Genomic DNA, 19,475 nt, shown 5'->3' on the forward strand with positions numbered 1-19,475 from the left:
TATACTGTTCCTTTATACTTATGTATACCCAGAAACATGCATATCTTTTCTAAGGTAGCTCATTCTTGTATACTAAATATAAAAAAGTCAAAAATATTTGCAAATCATAGTAATGACAAAGCCAGGTTCTCGTATTAGAGAGAACAAGCTGAGGGTGCAGGGATAGTGGTGATAGGGGAATCCGAGGGTCTTTCAGTTTGTGGTGTTGCTGGTATGCACAGCCTAACTCTATTATTACTTTTCCTGAGTGTCTCCCCTTTATTTTCACACTGCTTTCCCAAACATCTTTTTAATAGAATATTAACCACACCATGCCAATATATCACCTTTAAAAAAGGTGCTGGGAGAGCTCAGAGGAAGCAGCCACTCTTCTTGCTGCATCCTCAGCAGCACTTCTGGTTGGAGGAATATCCAGCAGGTGACTTGGGCATACATATTCTTTTTGATACAGGGCATTTCTTCTTCTCTAGGTTCAACTAGCTTTCAGCATATATCTACCATGTGTCTGGCTGTTCTAGTAAGTTTTCTTTCTTATACATTTAATCCTGTGAACTTGCCTTTCACACTTAACCCAGGAAGCTTCCAAATGCCTACTAAGTTTATTACAACCCACAGAGAAGTGGATATAAATTGGTTTCAGGTGCTTAAATAGATTTTCACAATTAATAAAAAAGATTCAGTAAGTGAGAAATGATTTGAAAGATGTCAACTGAAAAATAAAAGTGTGTGCAATTTAAAACACTCCCATTACTTGAAATCACTGGTACTACAGACCAATACATCAGTATAACAGACCAATATGTGAGTTTAAAATCTGGACCGTCCATGTGGCAGGGAAAGAAAACTAATATTCTTCATGTCTCCCTTTTCAGGAAGACATCTTAAGGTAACAAATCAGCACATGATTAAAAATTACCTGAAATATCATTTGCTGTGGTTGATAACTATTAGAGATCCTTTTAGTTGTCACTAACAGTAGTGATAAAGGTCATTATAAACACTAAGCACTGAAGAAGTGTCATTATAGACTTTATTCATCCCAGGCAGTCATCTATCAAAGGATAGATGATTACAACTCCTTTAGAAAGGTTAGCTGGGATATTTCCAGAAGCGTCACAAAAGTGGTTCAGCATTTGTTAACTACTTCATTAGGGGGAATGCTATAGGGAGATCACATCTCTCTGAAGAAGGTGCCAAGAAACATATTAGGGGCTAGCTTGAGAGCCTTCAGCTGATCTTCATAGCTACTTTTAGAAAACAATTATAGAATTTATCAAACAACAAAGAGAAAATACTATAAATGTTGGAACTTAGAATTCAAGAACTAAAGAAATTTAATAGATGGGAATTGGAGGAAGGAAGTATAAACTGTGGAAAAAATACCAATTTGAGTAAAACAAGGCATACCTGTATTTGAGGGGCCTAAAAGATAATAGTACTTAAGATAATTGATAATAAAACATAGTGAAGATTATGAGTTTTAATATATTTCTAGACTATGATCTATGATACTATAGTAATATATTTTTTTGAAGCATAACAATAAAAATTTTTTTAAGAAAAGTAATTTTCTTAGTTTTCTTCCCAGGAATTTCTATATGTTATATCATAAAAATAGACACTAACATATGTTTTTAAAAATCACTGTCAGTATATATATAAACTTTATATTGTTTTTAATTGCTTCAGAAGTAAGTCTAGATAATCTGTTTTTTTTTTTTCATTTGCAAATACTTTCAGGAAAGTAAGTACAAAAAAAAAAAAAAAGAAATGTGGTCCTATGCATTTTTACCATTTTGAAAAGCACAAGAAATGCAATGTAAAATGAATATAACTTTCTAAAGCTAGAATGAACTGTTTATGGTTTGCAGAGTTCATTAAATGTTGACCATATGCAGCCATCAGTTTAACGAGTTTCTGCTCTACTTAATGCATATGGGCAGAACACAGCTCTCCTTCAACCTCACCCAAGCTTGACATAAAAAACCACTCACCACCGGTGATGGGGAAAGCGCAATGTTGCCTATCGATGCCTTCAGTTCATCTACAGTTGCAGCATTTTTAAGAATGTCTTTAGATTGCAATGGCTTAATCTTGATATTAAATTTCTTGTGTGACTCTTCTTCTTCTTCTGATTCACTTGAAGAATAAAAGTGCTTTCCTTTGGTAGGTAGAACACAGTTAAAGATACATAACTTTTTTTTACTGTAAGGCAGTGATGAGTATAAGACAGGAGTGACTGCACCTAGAGGCAGCAAAAATACCCTTAAAGGTGGCAGCAAATCAAAGCAAAACAACGAAATAAAAGAGTAAATCAGGCAAGGGTTAGAATTTCTTCACCTTCCCTTGGAACATGATTAAGGATGGTGAATTTCAAGGAGCAATAATTATAATGTGCTACACTTTTGCTGCAGTTGGATATTTGGTGTGTCACACTCAGTACACACATTGATAAACCCTCTACAGGGAGAGGAAAGTCATCCTAATGGATGATTTGTGATGACTTTTAAGTGTTTCAGAGTGTGACCTGTTCTGCCCAGAGATGATGTGTGCAGAAAGCACAAGTCACAGCTATTTGTCAGTCATGAAAAATGATACTGTCACATCAGGCCTTCGCAGACAACCCTGTATCCACAATTTACACAACTGTTTTTCAGCACATTTTTCTCTTTTCCCTTCCTCTCTTCTATGAATAGATCAAGGCCAAATGCCTGCTTGTTAGTCATCAGGCTGTTGTCTGTGCTGTTTAATCATTGCTAATACTATAGAACAGGATTTGGGAAGCTTGGGTTATTTCAATACCTTTTTAAAACCTGAATTTATAATACTGCTTTATGAGACAAAATAAACATTAAAAGAAAAAAAATAAAGAAAGGATATAGCCAGGTTCCTCAGGTCTGATGCTGTAGCCTTCTTCATCCAGCTCAGGTGAGTTCTATAAAATACAAGTACGCACAATGCAATTATTATCCTGACAATAATCAAGGAATTACTCATTTTCCTTCTAAAGCATTCTACTTAAGGATATAAACATGTCTCTTATTTTTGGAGGTGAAGATTTTAATTTTTTTAATTGAATGCTCAGCAGTATATTTTTAAGTATTTATTCAAGGGTACCTGGGGAGTCTTACTACTGGGAAAACAAACTAGGAATCAATAATGGTCAATAAAAGGAAACAGAGAATTTATCATGCATTTTCTGTAAGCAAAGGACTGTGATAAGCAACATGAAGGGATATAAAATGAAAATTATTTGTCTTTTGGAAAGTTGAAATGTATTTTGGTAGGCAAAAAGTAAAAAACAAAAATAAAACAAGACATCAGTGATAGGAGTCTGAAGAGGAAATTAATGAGGTTGAAAGAATCGGGGATCTGCATGTGCCTTTTGGGATAGAGAGAGAAGGCAGATGGGGCTTGTTGGTGGGGAAGAGCCTATATTGAGACCCCACCACAGAAACCAACAGTATTATTCAGATGGTATGACTGGGTAAGAAGCTGGACAGTGGAAGGCCATGGGAAATAAGACCATGGGTGGCCAACATGCTGGGGCAGATTTCAGGCTTGGTATTGCTACTGCAGCTTCTTAATCAGGAAAGGACAAGCTGAAAGAAGCATCTTAAGATGTTTAGGAAGTACACTTTTGGACAGGCTGGGCACAGAAGAAAATGGAGAAGTGAAAACTAATTAAAAAATACTTGCGTTATGCCAGTAAGACGTGCTAAGAATACAGACAAAGTTGGTGGTGGTGGGAAGGGATGAATCAAGGACATTTGGAAGGACAAATTGTTAGTTCTTGTTAAAAGATCTATCATAGGAGAAAAAGGAGAGGGAAGGGTCAATAAAACTCCAAGGTTTCTACTCTCAAATCCTAGATTAATGGTACTCCTCGCTGAACTAATTGTAGCAGCAGACAACTAACATTTTTAGAAAAAAGACAGGAAAGATAAAAGACAGTTTGCATGATTGGAATTAGTTATCATATTTTAGTTCCTATTATAAGCACTATGACCTACACTTTATTTCACTGAAACTTCATAACAATCATATGTGGAAAGAATTATTCTATTCAACAAGGAGGAAATTAAGAGAAATCAGATGCCATTTCTCAAGTAATCTACCCAGCAAATGGCAGACCTACTCCTTGGTCCCAGGTATTTGAGACAAAACCCTACATGGGGAAAGGGAGAATGGGAAGAAGGTGAAGAGTTCAAGGGTGGCCCTCTTTAAGGTGAAATAATAGGCCTGGAAGTTAGAGAGAACAGAGCTGGAGGGAGAGATTTTGCAGTCACAGAAGCAATAAAAGTGCCATGACCTTGGGGAGAAAAGAGGAGCTGAATCCATGGAAAAGCCACGTTTATTTATTTTGTAGTTTCCCTCTTGTCCTTCTTCAGTACTCAGCTTACTTTTTTTTTTCCTTTTCAAATACAAGTGTATTAAGGTCACTTCCCTGCTAAAAACTTGTCCCTGTCTTCTCACTGCACTCAGAATAAAAGCCCAGTGCCTGGGTATAGCCCACCAGCCCCTGCAGTGGCTCCTGATACTCTCTCTAGGCTCAAGCCTAGATTCTCTTCCCTGATCCCTCTCAGCCACAAAGCCTTCTTCCCACTGTTAACTTTCAGGATGTGAATGCTGCAAGTTCTCCCCATCTCCCATTTCAGAGTCCTCATAAATGCCATTCTCTCTGCCTGGAATTCTCTTCCCTCAAATGGTCAGTCAGTCAACCCCAGCTTATACTTCAGGGCTTTGCTTAAAGGTCATATCCTCCCTGAGGCCATCCCTGCCAAAAGCAAGGTGATATCATGTATTAAGAATAAAACTCTTCTTATTACTTAGAGGGGTTACTTCTTATTACTTGGATATAATTACTACTTGTATCTAATGTATTAATAATTATAATAGCAATTCCTATGTGGCTTTATTAATTTTTAGGAATAAAGAAATTTGAGACAAGTTCTGCTTCAGTTGAGCACTTACATGTTGACCAGGACAGCACTGGGGTTTAGAGTGTGTGTGCTACATGAGGGGGTAGTAAGTGCAGTAGAACTTGATGAGTAATTTGGTATTTTAATTATCTTCTTGTTTGTTTAGAGTACCACATTAAAGCATATTTAAGAATCCTAGAAAATTATAACAAGAGTCTTTGTAGGAAAAAAGAATTAATTTAAAAAAATCACCCTTTCTTAATATCTCACGGCTTCTCTTATAACATCGTTTATGACCAAATAATTAGATTGTTAAATCCTTGCAACAATGTTACAACATAACCACTGACTTAATTTTTTACTAGCTAAGCAAATAACTATCCCAAAGCCATGCAGAGCTGACTTGTGGAGGGGCTAGGTCTTGAACTCATATCCAATAGCCTCTAGTGCTTTTAAACTCTATACAGTAGAAACATGTCAGGTACTTCCTGATGAGATGGCATGTTCACCTATTTGTATGTTCTATTTTAAATATAAGAATGCCTCAACTCATTTTCAAGTTCTGAAATACTTAATAAAAAAAACATCTTCTGATACTCACGTATCTTTCCCAATCAATTTCTGCATAAAATCCATTTGGTGCCCCATTGCTTTTCTTCTGTAATAAATTTGAAAATAAATTTAGAAGAGGAACATTTGAATGAAACAAAAGAGGAATAAAGAATACTTAACTCTTATTTTATTTAGCAAGAGCTATCAAAATCCAGGGCTGGAAAGACAAATTAGAGCAGCCTATTAAGTAACCACCTTGGTGTAACTGAATGATAAACTGAGCTGCTGTGATACTGCATAATAGAGCTCACATACTTATCTCACAAAAGACTGTAGAATACCTGAACATAGGATATTAACTACTAGCTGTTCAAATTTTATTCAGTTACCAAAGAATTAGAAGCACCTACATTATAATTGGATCCTCTATACTTTTGAAGGATAAAACCATATATATAAATGAAAACATTTTGACTTCCATTTGCTCTCATATGCAGGTAGTTCCAGCATATCCAAAGAGTATTCATCCAAATTAACTAAGCTTTTAACTTTTCTAATACTGACTCAATTTTTTCCTAACCAACCCCTTGATAAAGGAAATCAGCTCCAAATTAGTTAATTCAGCTCCTAGGTATTAAAAGTAGTGTTGATATTCTTTACAAGTGGTTTTTCTTAACAAACTATTAAAATAGAATCAGGATTAATTGTGATGTCTGCCATCCATGTGTCCGATGCGTCCATGAACACTCATCATTGCAAGATGATTGGACATCAGCATTACTCTCTCTGGATCATCTTCAAGTTCTAGTTTGGCCCCTAACACAACTATGATATATGGCAACAGCACTTGAGCAACGATGTTGCCTCATCTAAAGGGAAATTACGAGGCTTCTATACTTTTCTTTTTAAAGATTTTATATATTTATTTTTAGAGAGAGGGAAGGGAGGCAGAAACAGAGGGAGAGAAACATCATTGTGTGGTTGCCTCTCACATGCCCCCAGCTGAGGACCTAGCCCACAACCCAGGCATGTGCCCTGAGTGGGAGTTGAACCGGCAACCCTTTGGTTCACGGTCCGGCATTCAATCCACTGAGCCACACCAGCCAGGGCTAGGATTCTGTACTTTTATAAAAAATATTTTATTTATTTATTTGTAGAGAGAGGAAAAGGGAAGAAAAAAAGAGAGGGAGAGAAACATCTATGTGCAAGAGAAACACTAATCATTTGTCTCTTGCACAAACCCCACTGGGGACCTGGCCCACAACCCAGGCATGTGCCCTGACTGGGAATCAAACCGGTGACCTTCTGATTTGTGGGAGGATACCCAATCCACTGAACCACACCAGTGAGGGCAGATTCTATACTTTTTGAGAGCAAAGGACGAAAACACAAATTAGGCTGGTTAACGGAGGGTTCATTCAACAGCATTCCAGTATGTGGCACACGGAGAGCAATGGTATGTCACTGAGCACCAGCCGATCCCAGAACAACACATATTAAATGGTGACACACGAGGCTTGAAGACAGGACCTCTAATTTTGCAATCACAAATGAAGGCCACTTGGACCACAATGTGAGCAGCTAACACAATTTGACAAATAGGTGAGACAAGTAAGCTTTTAATGTTTACATGTAGGACCACTAGAAAACCAAATTAGAGGTAATGCGTCATCACTGATTAATACTTACTGAATGTTTACTGGGCATTCTAAGAACCAACAGCTTAGTAAGGGTGAAAAGTGTGTAAGAACAGATAGTATGTTCAAGCCTTCTTTCTTCCCTATGTGTTACCACTACTCTAGAATTCACAAGTGCAAGAATTCTGCCCATGTTTCCACAGACCAGTACCCAGGAACACAGGCCCTGTGCCCCTCCTCCTTTTTCCTGCTCTTGAAAAAGATTATGTACTCAGACTACATCATTTTAACTTTGCCTTCGTTGAAGTGGTGCTTCACTGACATTCTTTCTACTTTGAGCTAAGGTTGCTTTAAAAACCTGTAACATCAACTTCGCCCCTGTATAAGCTATAAAGCTATTGTTGAGGACATGGTCCATTAAATAATATGCCAGCTTAATAATAAAACATCTCTTTCATGGGGAATGGGCATGGTTCCTCTTTTCTTTTTGCCATGTTTGATTTCTTTTTTAATTCCTACTTTACCAATCTGTTTGCAATGTCTTTCCAAAATTCTCCAAATCCTTCTCAGATAGTATATGTAATAAATTTAACACACAAACTTAACTTATAATAATGGGAATCAAATGAACTAAGTTGATTCCACAGAACTAAACTCATGAATTTTGTGACCAGTATAGTACTACTATTAACAGACCTTTTAGTTCTTAAACAACTCTTCAATACAAAGGATTGTTATCTAAAATCCAAAGAGATTAGGTAACAGTAAATTACTGAGTTCAGAATTTTCAGTTCTATATTTTGCCTGCATGATAATTTCATTCCATAACAATGCCCTTCAAAACCAAGATAGGTGATGTGTTTAGATGAACAAATGTGTGTTTCTTTTCTTGAGAATATAGGTCCAATCTTAAAGATAAAAAAATCCTGAATTTTCTGAATATTCTAGATCTGGGCTAAGTGAAAATTTCCTTGTTTCCACGGAAACCAAAAAAGATTGAGTTGAAGAACAAGCAGAACCTATAAAATTTTTTCTTTTAAAATAGGAACATTCTAAACATAAATACTAACACTAACCAAATACATTCCTTTTGGCAGATAGGTATTCAAAACACAGCTTTATTAGAGAAATTAGCTATTTGGCCTCATTTGTGCTAGTGAATTCTTACAAATATATTTGTTTTCACAAGTGGAAATTATCAAGTTAATGGTAGACAGAGTCTCGCTGAAATTCTTCTGGTAAACCCCAAGAGAGAAACAATTCTCCTGGTTTAGCCACTTAAACATGTGTAGCTCCTAATGGTAACAGTGAAGATAATGGCTCTATTGATTTTCAACTGGAAAACTTGGAATATGCAAGGGAGAAGATAAGTAAAGTGGGGAAATATTTAAAAACTAGGCTTAATAGTACAAGAAATATTGGCTATTCATCAACATATAAACAGTGATATTTTCCCCTTGGAGTTACACATTATTTTACTTTTCTCTTTTGTGTGTGTTCCAAAATTCAATACTTTGCATAAGTAACCTTTATTACTTGAATATACAATTATTATTTAAAGATTATTGAGGCTCACAGCAGTGTTAATCTTGTTTTAATAGGTATTTCACTTTGGTCAGGCTTATAATCAGTTTTCAGATAATAAGATGGGCTAAATCAACGGATGTAATAATAACTGTGTTTTATCATACATTCATCGAAGTTCTCAGTTTCCACTGGGAGTTTTCTGTCAGCTCATGGCCACACAGTGATCTGCAGGTAAGAAATATTCAAGACGCAGGATGTACTGCCTAAATATTATCTTTTTACACTGAGGTTGACTTCACTAACTTTGCAAATAGTCCTATAGAACAGCACTGTCCAATAGCACTGTCTGGGATGATGGAAATGTTCTATAAGTGTGCTGTCCAATATGGTAGCCACTGGCCAAAAGTGGCTATGGAATACCTCAAATGTGGCAGTGTGATTGAGAAACCGAATTTTAAAGGGCCACAAGTGGCTGCCATATTGAACAAAGTTATTGCATATAGCCTGGGCGGAGGTCAGCACCCTTGACTCGACATCCTTTGGTAAAGTATACTGTTTCCCACAAGCCAAGGTCGTGCCAAATTCCTAACATTACTAAGATAATGCCAATCCTAAAAAAGGATTACTCAATTTGTATAGTCATGCTTATGTTAGAGCCAAATATTTCTTATAAATAAATATTTTTAAAAATCTGAATAATTTCCTTTGTCTCAAAGGAAACACATATCTTTTATGCCTGATCACTCTTTATAAGTATATTCAGACATCAGTATATAGAGTCTACCAAGTTGATTTAAAAATTGGCCCCAGGTTATTAAAAAAATAATTTGGAAATAACTAAAAAAGACTCTTCTTAAGTGGAGTAAATAAATGCTACTCTTTTTTTCAAGTTTCAAATTGGGATTTTACTCACTGTTTCTACATACCCCTTGGAAATTTTAAACTAAAATCTGTTTCCTCAATGAAACTTTTTTCCTCTTTCCCTTGCACACCATGGTTTGTTGTCGTAGGGTGGATCCTGTGGGCTGGGCTGCTGCAATTGATTGTTTTCATGTAGAAAAAGTTAAAGGATCTGTTTGTTCTTCAAGACACATATAAAGAATCACATGGAGTAGCAAACATAGCACGGAAGAAACAATTCCTAGGCCAAATTGTAGGGCCTACCAATGTTGCAGGTTTGCTTAAACAAAGAGTGGACTTTGGGGCCATAATGAGGCTCTATTCAGCAGGCCAGTGTAGCTAGGTCAAGAGAAGAAGAAAGAAGGAGGAAGATACAGCCCAGGCACTGGGGATTATGTGGATCTATTATTCCAGTCCTTATTCAGCCAGCACTTAATTTACAGGTAGAGAACAGATACCAGGACCCAGTAAGACTGAATAAAAATTGTATTTCTAATCAAAGTACGAAAGGCCTAGCTCTACCACATTTTACCCTAGGTCAAAACCTTCCTGAGGGTCTTTAATACATGTTGCACACACAGTTAATAGCTCCAAATCTGGGCCCTATCCTGCATACCTACTCAGGTTGAGCAGAGACGATGCCCCTAATCTATGTGTAGATGAAAATCTAAGCTGTTTAGGAAAAAGTTAAAATGTATCCTGCATGATTACAGTTTGTCTCTGGGTTAAAATGCATTGTAACACCAGCTGTCCCAACTCACAGACACCACGACAGACCGTTCTGCAGAGGACAGGTACCTTGAGCCACGTGGGGAGCAAGGCAAGTCCACCTTCATACGTGGAACCCTGCCATGAAACCTCTGTAGATGAGTCTGCAAAAGCATTGTCAATGGAGATGGGCTTCATTGGATTTTGAGAAACTGAAATATGCTTAAGTACATTAAACCTATTGTGTAGCTCTGTGTTGACAGTCATTTATAAGCATTAAGTGGGTGCACTACCACCTATAGTTTGTAGAACTATGTCAGTGAAACCATAAATTTCAACTTTAGTTATCCAAAAGACAATAATTTGGAAGCTAAATCAGCCATGTAAGAATAGAGCAGGTCCACAGACACAAGGTTTTAAAGTAATCAATTTGAGTTTGAAATAAAATCAGGTTCAGGTCTCTAAGGACTGAATGCAAACAGCAACTTGGATCCCTATGGCACTGGTATGATAAGGAGTTTTCAAATTTGTGACCACAGTTAGTAGGGAAAACCTGGGGAACAGTTCCAAATAGTAAACCTAGCAGCTGGATAATAATTTCCAATTAGCCATAGAAGCTGCACATCCTGTTTCAGAGAACTAGCATTCATTTGAATGTAGCTTTTTTAAACGGGTCTGTGTTATTTCCTAAGAAATCAAAATTAAATAATTCCCCTTTCCTAATAATCATGACCAGAGATATTTATGGTATTTCCAATTGAGAAACAAAGAGGGTACAAGCACTGATAAATAACTTTATATGACTTGGAATGGTGGTGGTAAAGGAGAACCTGGGGAGCTCCAGTACAAAGCCCTGAGCTAGAGTAGACAGGTCCACACAGCGAGGTTCATCAATGCAGCACGTGCTCACTCCATGCCAGCAATGCATCAGGCCCCTGGGCACATAATCTACCAGAAATTTAAACTGGTGGTCCCTAGAAGAGCAGGGAACACTGAGGTGGCAATGGGGCCTCACAGACAATGAGGGTGGGAAAGGCTTCAGAAAAAAGGAAAAAGGACAAGACTCAGGGTGGCAGAGGGAAAGAAGCAAGAAATAGCAATCCAGCCTGGGAGCAGCAGGGAGAGAAAGCAGAGGATAGCTAACAGAGCCTTGTGGAAGTTGGAATGGAGGGGACAAGAGAACCTAGGGAGGGAACCCATACAGAAGCAAAGAGATGACACAGAAGCAGAGAGTACCTGAGACAGAGTTAACGAGAGGGCTCTGAGCCAGAAGCAAGAGGTGAGGAGAAGCTGAGTCTTCTGGGTCTTTTTTTTCCCCTGCTGAATAGAGCCTTGATTATAGTGTTACCCAATGTCTGATAAATTTCAGTCTATTTTCTTAACATTTCATGACAAGAACTACATGAATGCTACAGGCACCCCAAAGCTAGGAACCTTGAGTCAAGTGTGGGAGAAAACCTGCTATAGCTGCAATTAACACCCCAATGTAGGTAAAATATTATAAAGGGTAATTTTTCAAAAAAATATTTTTAACCACCAGGTTTATTTTAGTTCCCACTCCAGTCCAATAAGCCTAATGTGAGTCCCTTTTTTTTTTTTCAGTAACAGCTGTTCTTTTGAACCTTTTGAATAGGCATCTGATTTAGATTTGGAGGAAGTCATTTTAGAAGTGGGTGCAGACTCCCATAAGCACAACTCGGATAAATCCAAGCCAAGGGACCACAGACTTCAAAAATCAAGAAATCTGGGGACCAGCAAGGAGTCAGAGTTACTATTAAATCTAAACCCTCGGTGGACACACTTTTTTCCTTCAGGCTGCAAATTCAGGCATAAGTGGTTTCAAGACCATTTCCTCCTTCAGGCTGTAAATTCAGGCATAAGTGGTTTCAAGACCATTCCCTACTTGTGAATTTAATATAGAAAATGTATCTGCAGCTCAACTATGAAAGGGGAAAAGCTCCTTTCAGTTTTATTGGATCTCAGCTCCATTATGACTTTGCGGCCTCTGTTGGAGAAAAACATTCTCACATAATGAGTTTTTATATCATTAAATTGGAAATGAAATAACAGTTGATGGCAGCAGCCCCCGCAGGAACTGTCTGGTTTTTGACCCACCATATTGATGACTAGTTTGCCTGCCTAGTCTGGGGCAGGGCTTTAGGTGAATGCCATAAATAAGTTTAATATGATCAAGACTGCATTTATGTTCCATGCAATTACTACAGAAAATTATAACAATAAGAGGTCTGAAAAATCATATAAGCTATTTTTTCCCTAAGAAAAAAATGGGGTTTTAAGAAATTTAACCATAGCTTATATTAAAGTGCAAACCTACTGAAAATGATTGTTTAAATACTTACAATTCCATCTCTATCCGGTGAACCTCTGTAACAAAAAGAAATTTGTAGCTATTAGGAAAATGAATTGTTCTCACTACACAAAGCATCTTAACAGGAAGAAACACTAAGCACCTCTCTTCCCTTTCCCGCATTCACACCGCAGTAAACCTATCTAATGCAAACTAAACCAAAACACATCATCTAGTGGTATTTGAGTGTGGGGTGTGTGTATCTGTGTGCAGGAGGGAGATTCTCATTAAAACTTGAAGTCTACAAGGACAAATTGCTGGAGCAGTGTTTTGGTTGCCTTTTAGAGAAGAGCTCATTAGGCATCTGTCCCAGTCTAGATGGCTCCATTTAAAACTACTGCAGGGAATGCAAACCAGTTCGCTCTCTCTCATCTTCTCCCCTATGAGGGGTCTTGAATTTTCACCCTGAGTAGGAATTTCTATGGTATCGTTGAACTTACTTTGAGAATCTATATTTTCTTCCATATTTCTCTATTGACTCTTCCTTTGATTATAGGAAAGAAGGAAATGGAGGGCAATGTTTCTGAAGGGCTCACTCTGATGACCGAAGGGTAATTGGAAGGGTAGCACCGTGGCACTATGCTCCAGGTGCTTAGGAGTAAGGGCTTTAGAATAGGATGAATCTGAGTGTCCAGACTCTGTAAGCCACTTATTAGTTCTGTGACCTTGAACACATTACCTAACCCCTGTAAGCCAGTTTAAATAAAACAATATATATCTACAAAGAATTTATAATAGTTCCTGACACACAGCAAGTTTTAAAAAATGTTGGCTATCGCTGCTTTTTCTTCTGTGATGTCTCTGCCCTAAGAACACAAAACTGTCCATCTGAAGCCACATCAGACTTTGTTGTAATAGAGGAAGGCTGTCATTGTTATTTTGAAAAACTGAATTGGAGGAGCCAGAGGAAGGGAAAAGCAAGACGGTGGACTGTGAAATCTTGAGGAGTGTGGTATGTTTGGAACCTGCTGTAGGAGGTGGGACCAGATAATGAAATTATTTATTTATTTATTGCTTCATAGGGTGGGCAGAGAGAGGAATGCAGAGAGTTAGTGGGACATCTCCCAGGTTTTGAGATGTGACTCTCCTTCCTCATCAATAACTCCTTCTACATTAGCAGAATATTTTTAATTCGATTACAAAACACTTAGTAGGGGTGCATCATTTTTCATAACCAGCTCTGTGTCCATGGGGATGAAGAGGATAGAAGCAGAGAGGATGCTGATATTGAAAGACCACTGGAGTTGGCAGAGGGTATTCTGACATTCCCTGGCTATGGGAATTAGTTGATTTAAACAAATTTCATCTAAAATAGAAGAATAGGAAGAGTCTTAACTGATAAAAGTTATATCTCATTGAACAAATAGTGAATGCTTATAATGGGCCAGGCACTAGGCTAGGATCTGGGGATAAAAATAATGAAGACATGCTCATCATAGATGAGAGAGGTAAGTAATCCAGTGAGTTGTCAGGGCCACAATAGGCTCAGGTTGGTAGGAAAGCACAGAGAAAAGGTACCAACTCACACTCACCAAAACCAACTTTTCTTTTCAGAACTATTGGGTTAGACATAAAGTCTGTTTAGTTTTTTTCGTAAAATAAGACACATGTTTTGTTTTCACCAATAATGTTATTGATTTGGATATTTTGAGTATGTCAGCTATCTCCCACATGGTAGAATGTTGATTCCTCTCAATTCATGTCTTGATTTGATCGCTATTAACTTCAACTCATCTACCTGACCATGGGGCATCGTCCGTGAGAAATCTCCAGCATGAAACTTTGCAAACCACTTTCCATACATTCAGTCAGTCATAGAACCTTCTCCACACACTGCACAAATCTGTTTTGCATTTCAGTTGCATTTTTATCTTTCTTGAAATAATAAAGCATAATATGCTGAATATGTTGCATATTTTCTTCCATGTTCAATATTAAAATGGCTACACAAAAATTCACCAAGTTTAATAAGTTTTTTTAAGTGCTCGCTTATATGACAGCTTCCACAATACAATCTAACAAAATTGTTTCAAATGAAGTTAAATACAACTAGGTACTACTAGAGCCATCTTACAGAAAAAATCAAATGAACTTTTTGGCCAACCCAATGTATATAGTGAAAACAAACATTTCTTCCTAGAATTTTAGCTTCTGCTAAAGGAATTGAGAAAGAGGTGATTGTAGTAACTTTTGCATAGGATAAATCCAGAGGCACTGAAATTTGTGGGGATATCTTTGGGAGCAGCAAGTAATAAACAGGGAGAAGACAAGTCTCTGGAGATAGGCCTGGCTATAGTGTTGCCCACTACTGGTCCAGATACCAGGGCATATCTATAGGGTATCTTACATGAGAGGCCACTTGACCTCTATATTGCCTCTATAAGGATGGCATTTCAAAATTTTAAATCAGAAAAACTATCATTGTATATAGCAGCATTGGTGTCTTCTGATCCTTTGTCTTACCTACTGATGAAAATGGGGTTGGTGCCTCCTAGTGTGATGGCAGTAAGCATGGCAAGTAAGAGCTCTGGCTCTAGTGCTAGACACCTGGGTTCAATGAGCCTATATTTCGTAGCTGCACAATCTTGGGTATATCACTTCATCCCTTTGTGTCTCAGTTTCCTCATCTATAAAATAGCCATGATAATAGCATATACATATACTCCATAGGACAAGTAGAGAATTCAATGAGTTTATAAAAGTAAAGAGCCTGAAGTAGTGTCTAGAAGATAGTAAATGCTTATTAAATGTCATATAGAATAAAATCGCTATGTAATATGACCTAGGATGGGGCACAGAGTGATTTTAGCAGCATTAGACACTTGGGCATGTATTCTCAATTCACTTCATAACCCTTTTTCTGAAATTTCATATTTTATTTTGAAATGATTTAAAAAAATTTAATAGCAGACCATTATATTTACTGACTTCTATTTTAAAATTAACCATCGACCATGGGCCCTTTGCCTTTGTTTTAAAAAGTGCCAGTTACCTCCCACAACTACTGCTTCTTCTCAGTTATCCTCCTATTGGCCTTGATGACAATTTTGCCCATCTATTCTTTTCTTCTGGGTGATAAAAGCCTAGGCACTTGATTCTGGACTAAAATACTGGTTTCAAGTCTTATTTCTGGGTAGCCTTCAGCAAATTACTCAATCTCTTTTGGCACTGATTTCTCACCTCTAAAATTGAGATATGATTTCTAACCTTATTGAATTACTGTGAGGATTAAAAGGAATATCAGTACATACAATTTATCCTGCACAGGGCCTCCCACTTAGCACAGGCTCCTTCCTTTCCCCTCTCTATCAGGCACTGTAATGATTAAATCAGGAAGCTCTGGTTCTAACCCTACTCTGTATCTAAGGAGGTTGGATCAGCTGAAGTTGGGGATGGTGGTACCAAGCAGGTGGCGTGGCAACCCTGAGGGAGTTGCAACAGCTCTGAAAACAGTTTGCATCAACAAAGTTTCAATGATGGCAGATCATTGCCTAAAGCTGAAGGGACAGCAAATTCCCAGAGCATTTTGCCAACCTTTCTAAAGAATGATATATGACCCAATTAGAGATCAGGGGCTTAGACTAAAGTGTTGGTCCTCTGACTATCATTGCCAGTGGAACCAATTTGATGGCTAATTCACTATCACATAAGTGTTTTGGGGTGCTCCAATGATAAGTTAAAAAGACATGCTTGGTATTCTACAAGCAAATATTTCATTAGAGTATTTCAGAGAGATATTGGGCATCCACCCAAATCCATGAGGAAAAATTCCTTATTTTCATACCTTTAGAAATGGTAATATAAGAACAGTGCTTTGGCCACAAGAAAATTAGCTCACCCTGCTCTGGGGAGGCTGTTTGACCTCTTTTCCCTTTTGAGGAAAATTTTTTTTGTTTTTAATTTTCTTCACACACCAGAGATTATGTGAAGTCAATTATAGACACTGTTTTCAAAGAAAAATAGATTTGGTTTCTGCTAATGTTCTCCTGAGATGCGTCTAATGATGTCCCACACAACCCATGGCACATTGTAGGTGACAGCAGACATTGCTGACAGACTGTACAGGGTCCGGCTCTTCAGGGAAATTGGATTCCATCTAGTGTAAGCCAAGGCCAAGGAAGGAAAAGTGTACTCCCAAGGCTGTGGGAATGTTCGCAATGCTGGAAGCAGAGAGGGTCTTTAGACTCCAGTCAAAGAACCATCACCTGTTCTGGGGGTTGTTTAGAGAATGGCAACTTCTTAAGAAACAATAGTAATTATGTTGTCCTTAAAAAAATTCCTAATTCAATTGTTTAGAAAAAAAATCCTAATTCAATTGTTTAGAAAAACAAGACTAGAGTAAATGTGAATTCCATGAAATAATTTTTTACTAAAAGAAAAAGCAAAAAGAAAATGTAAGAACAGGTGGCTTAGTATTTGATATCTAGATTTGAAAATTGCTTTTATTTCTCCCAATCCTTTATGTTCTCTGGCTTAAAAACCTCCGAGGCGCTGAGGTTGCCCACTGCCTGCAGGAGGAAGCCCAGACACCACAGCCTGGCACTTCCTCTCTGGCTCTGATCTGCTTTCCAGACTTGCCCCCAGTTTTCATTTTTACCTGTAGCTGACATGTAGGCAAACTGCTCTGTTTTGCACTAAATACCAATAGACTTTTCCACCTCTCTGCTTGGGCAGCTGTTGTTCCTTTTGCATGAAATGCCTGTTCTTAACATGAAGGTCAAACTTAAATCTCCTCCCTCCCTGAAACTTCACTGATCATCTATCCAAATGTGAGCTTTCCCACCTTCAAATTCCGATGAATTCCATTTTTAATTGCTTACAAGGAACTTACCACATATTAATTAGTATTAGTAATATTAAGAGTAGTAGTTGGTGCCATTTACTGAGCATTTATTAAGTACTAGATACCATAATAGTAATTTCAAATGTCATCTCATTTTGTTATATGGAAGATATTTCAGTTTGTGTGGTAGATATTTTATCCCATGAATTATAAAATCTTGGAGGACAAGGACACAGTGGAATGCTCAGTATCCTGTGATAAAATTATGCATGGTAAAAATGTAAAGAAAGAAAATCTAAGGGCAATAAATAAATGTAACCTTCTTCATTTTCAGCTGCGCCCAAACAAGTATTGCTTTTCCTATTTTCTAACTTTCTTTCATGGATTCCAGCTAAATGGTGGGTGTAATGTCTCATTATTCTGATATATAGCAGACCACACCAGCTCTTCACTTTTATATGGCCATCACCACCTGCAGGTGAGTAGTGGTGTTCTCCTCTCACTGGTTTTGGGCTGGAATTCTGAGTTCCTGGCCATCCTACTTCCCATGTGTGAGTTACCTGCCTGGCTCAAAAATGCACCTGAGAGTTTGTGTCAAAGCTAGATACTCTAAAGGAGAACTTGAGACGGTCAAATAAATGCAATAAAATTATTGTATCATTGGACATTTTCAAGATGGCTTTATCAGTGTCTATGGGCAATCGATGATCTTGGGTGTGATCATTTAAACATGGAAAAGTATCTACAGGGTTGTTTTTTAGTACTGGTTTTCAAATCTTATTTGCAGCCAAATAGCCTATCATTCCTGTGAATTCTGTTGGTTGATTTACAGTTCTGCTTGTACAAAATCTTGGCATCTCAAGTAAAAGCTTTGGAATGTTATCTAGACTAATTTCTGTTTCTGGCTCAGCCTAATCTACCTAAACAGGTGTTTGCTTCTTCATTTCAGTTACTTGGGCAACTGTAGAGATGGAAATGAATACTTTTAGTCCCCACAGAAGTTACAATAACACTTCCTGCCTCCTAGGACTTCTGGAAAGTGTGGTTATCAGGTTATAAAGTAATAACACAATGACAAATTGAACATGTGATGAAAAGTCTTTATCTTTGTAGCGTAAATCTAAGAACTGTTTATGCTGAACAGCTACAGTTTACCCAGAAATAGAATATTACATTTTATCCAGGAGGACTCTGTGTACTATGACAATAGCATTCTTTGTCAAACAGCTTCTCTGAGGAGGCAAACTTTTAAAGTACTTACGTAGAGTCAGTGTCCTTTTCTTTCTTTCGTATTCCAAAGGCCTTCCTTGTACGTTTTTTCAATCCTGTGGGAAAACAACAAAGGGTCAACGAAATCTATTTTTCTATTTGAATGTTCCTGGCAACATTCATATGAAAATATTTTTAAAAGTTGCAACATGTCCCTTAAAGTTAAATGTTCAAAAGCAGTGAAAGTTTCTTCAGTTGGATGTACATGTATGCGTGAGTATGTGCATATGATTCACTATTGTTTTTTTCAACAGATGTCTATCAAAGATTCAGCACTGTAAGTGCCTAGCACCATCCACAACTTAAGTATGTAAAAGAATGAAAGGGAGGTCAAGGCATGGTATAGAAAAGATTGCAAGCTTTTCTTAGAATGTTGTTAATCATTACCCTAATTGGTGCTGCCAAGAAACCAAATTACAAATGTAGAAGAATAGCAATTTCTAGGTTAGTCACATTCTTGAGACTTGGGTAATTCCAAGACACCAACTATGTAAACCATACCAAGAGAGCTCCACTGACCTGACACATCTTGGTATCCGATATTTCCATCTCATCTTATCCTATTTCAATTCTATGGCTAGACTGAATTACTAGCCATTCTTTGAATTATCCCAACATCTGTACTCAGGCATTCCTTTTCCTTATCTTTGGTTGAAATGCTTTTCCTATTTTCTTGCTATTTAGAATTTTAATTCACCCTTGAAGGCCTAGCCAAATGTTACCTCCTCAGAGAGGATGTCTCAGTCCCAATGGTGTAAGAAATTGACTATTCTGTGCTTTTCCAAAATGTTGCTCTTATATGTATTGTA

At 37.5% G+C, this 19,475-nt stretch overlaps 1 protein-coding gene across 15 annotated transcripts in view; it reads right to left on the reverse strand.

Annotated features, from left to right (window-relative positions):
* Positions 1 to 19,475, reverse strand: part of SGIP1 (SH3GL interacting endocytic adaptor 1) — a 193,839-nt gene that overhangs the window by 92,333 nt on the left and 82,031 nt on the right. For 8 of the 15 annotated variants that reach the window (XM_045835390.1, XM_045835389.1, XM_045835388.1 and 5 more), the window contains exons 2-6: positions 18,659 to 18,722; positions 12,607 to 12,631; positions 5,524 to 5,580; positions 2,881 to 2,935; positions 1,995 to 2,170 (exon numbers count right to left, since the gene is read on the reverse strand). In XM_045835390.1, coding sequence (XP_045691346.1) covers positions 1,995 to 2,170; positions 2,881 to 2,935; positions 5,524 to 5,580; positions 12,607 to 12,631; positions 18,659 to 18,722 — 377 coding nt within the window. Of the gene's footprint in view, positions 1 to 1,994; positions 2,171 to 2,880; positions 2,936 to 5,523; positions 5,581 to 11,482; positions 11,567 to 12,606; positions 12,632 to 18,658; positions 18,723 to 19,475 lie in introns of all 15 variants that reach the window. The other 7 variants (XM_045835386.1, XM_045835385.1, XM_045835384.1 and 4 more) reach the window with 1 other exon arrangement.

The sequence above is a fragment of the Phyllostomus hastatus genome, unplaced genomic scaffold (genome assembly GCF_019186645.2).
Source record: "Phyllostomus hastatus isolate PE091 unplaced genomic scaffold, TTU_PhHast_1.1 phas_contig_209, whole genome shotgun sequence".
NCBI classification, from domain to species: Eukaryota; Metazoa; Chordata; class Mammalia; order Chiroptera; family Phyllostomidae; genus Phyllostomus; species Phyllostomus hastatus.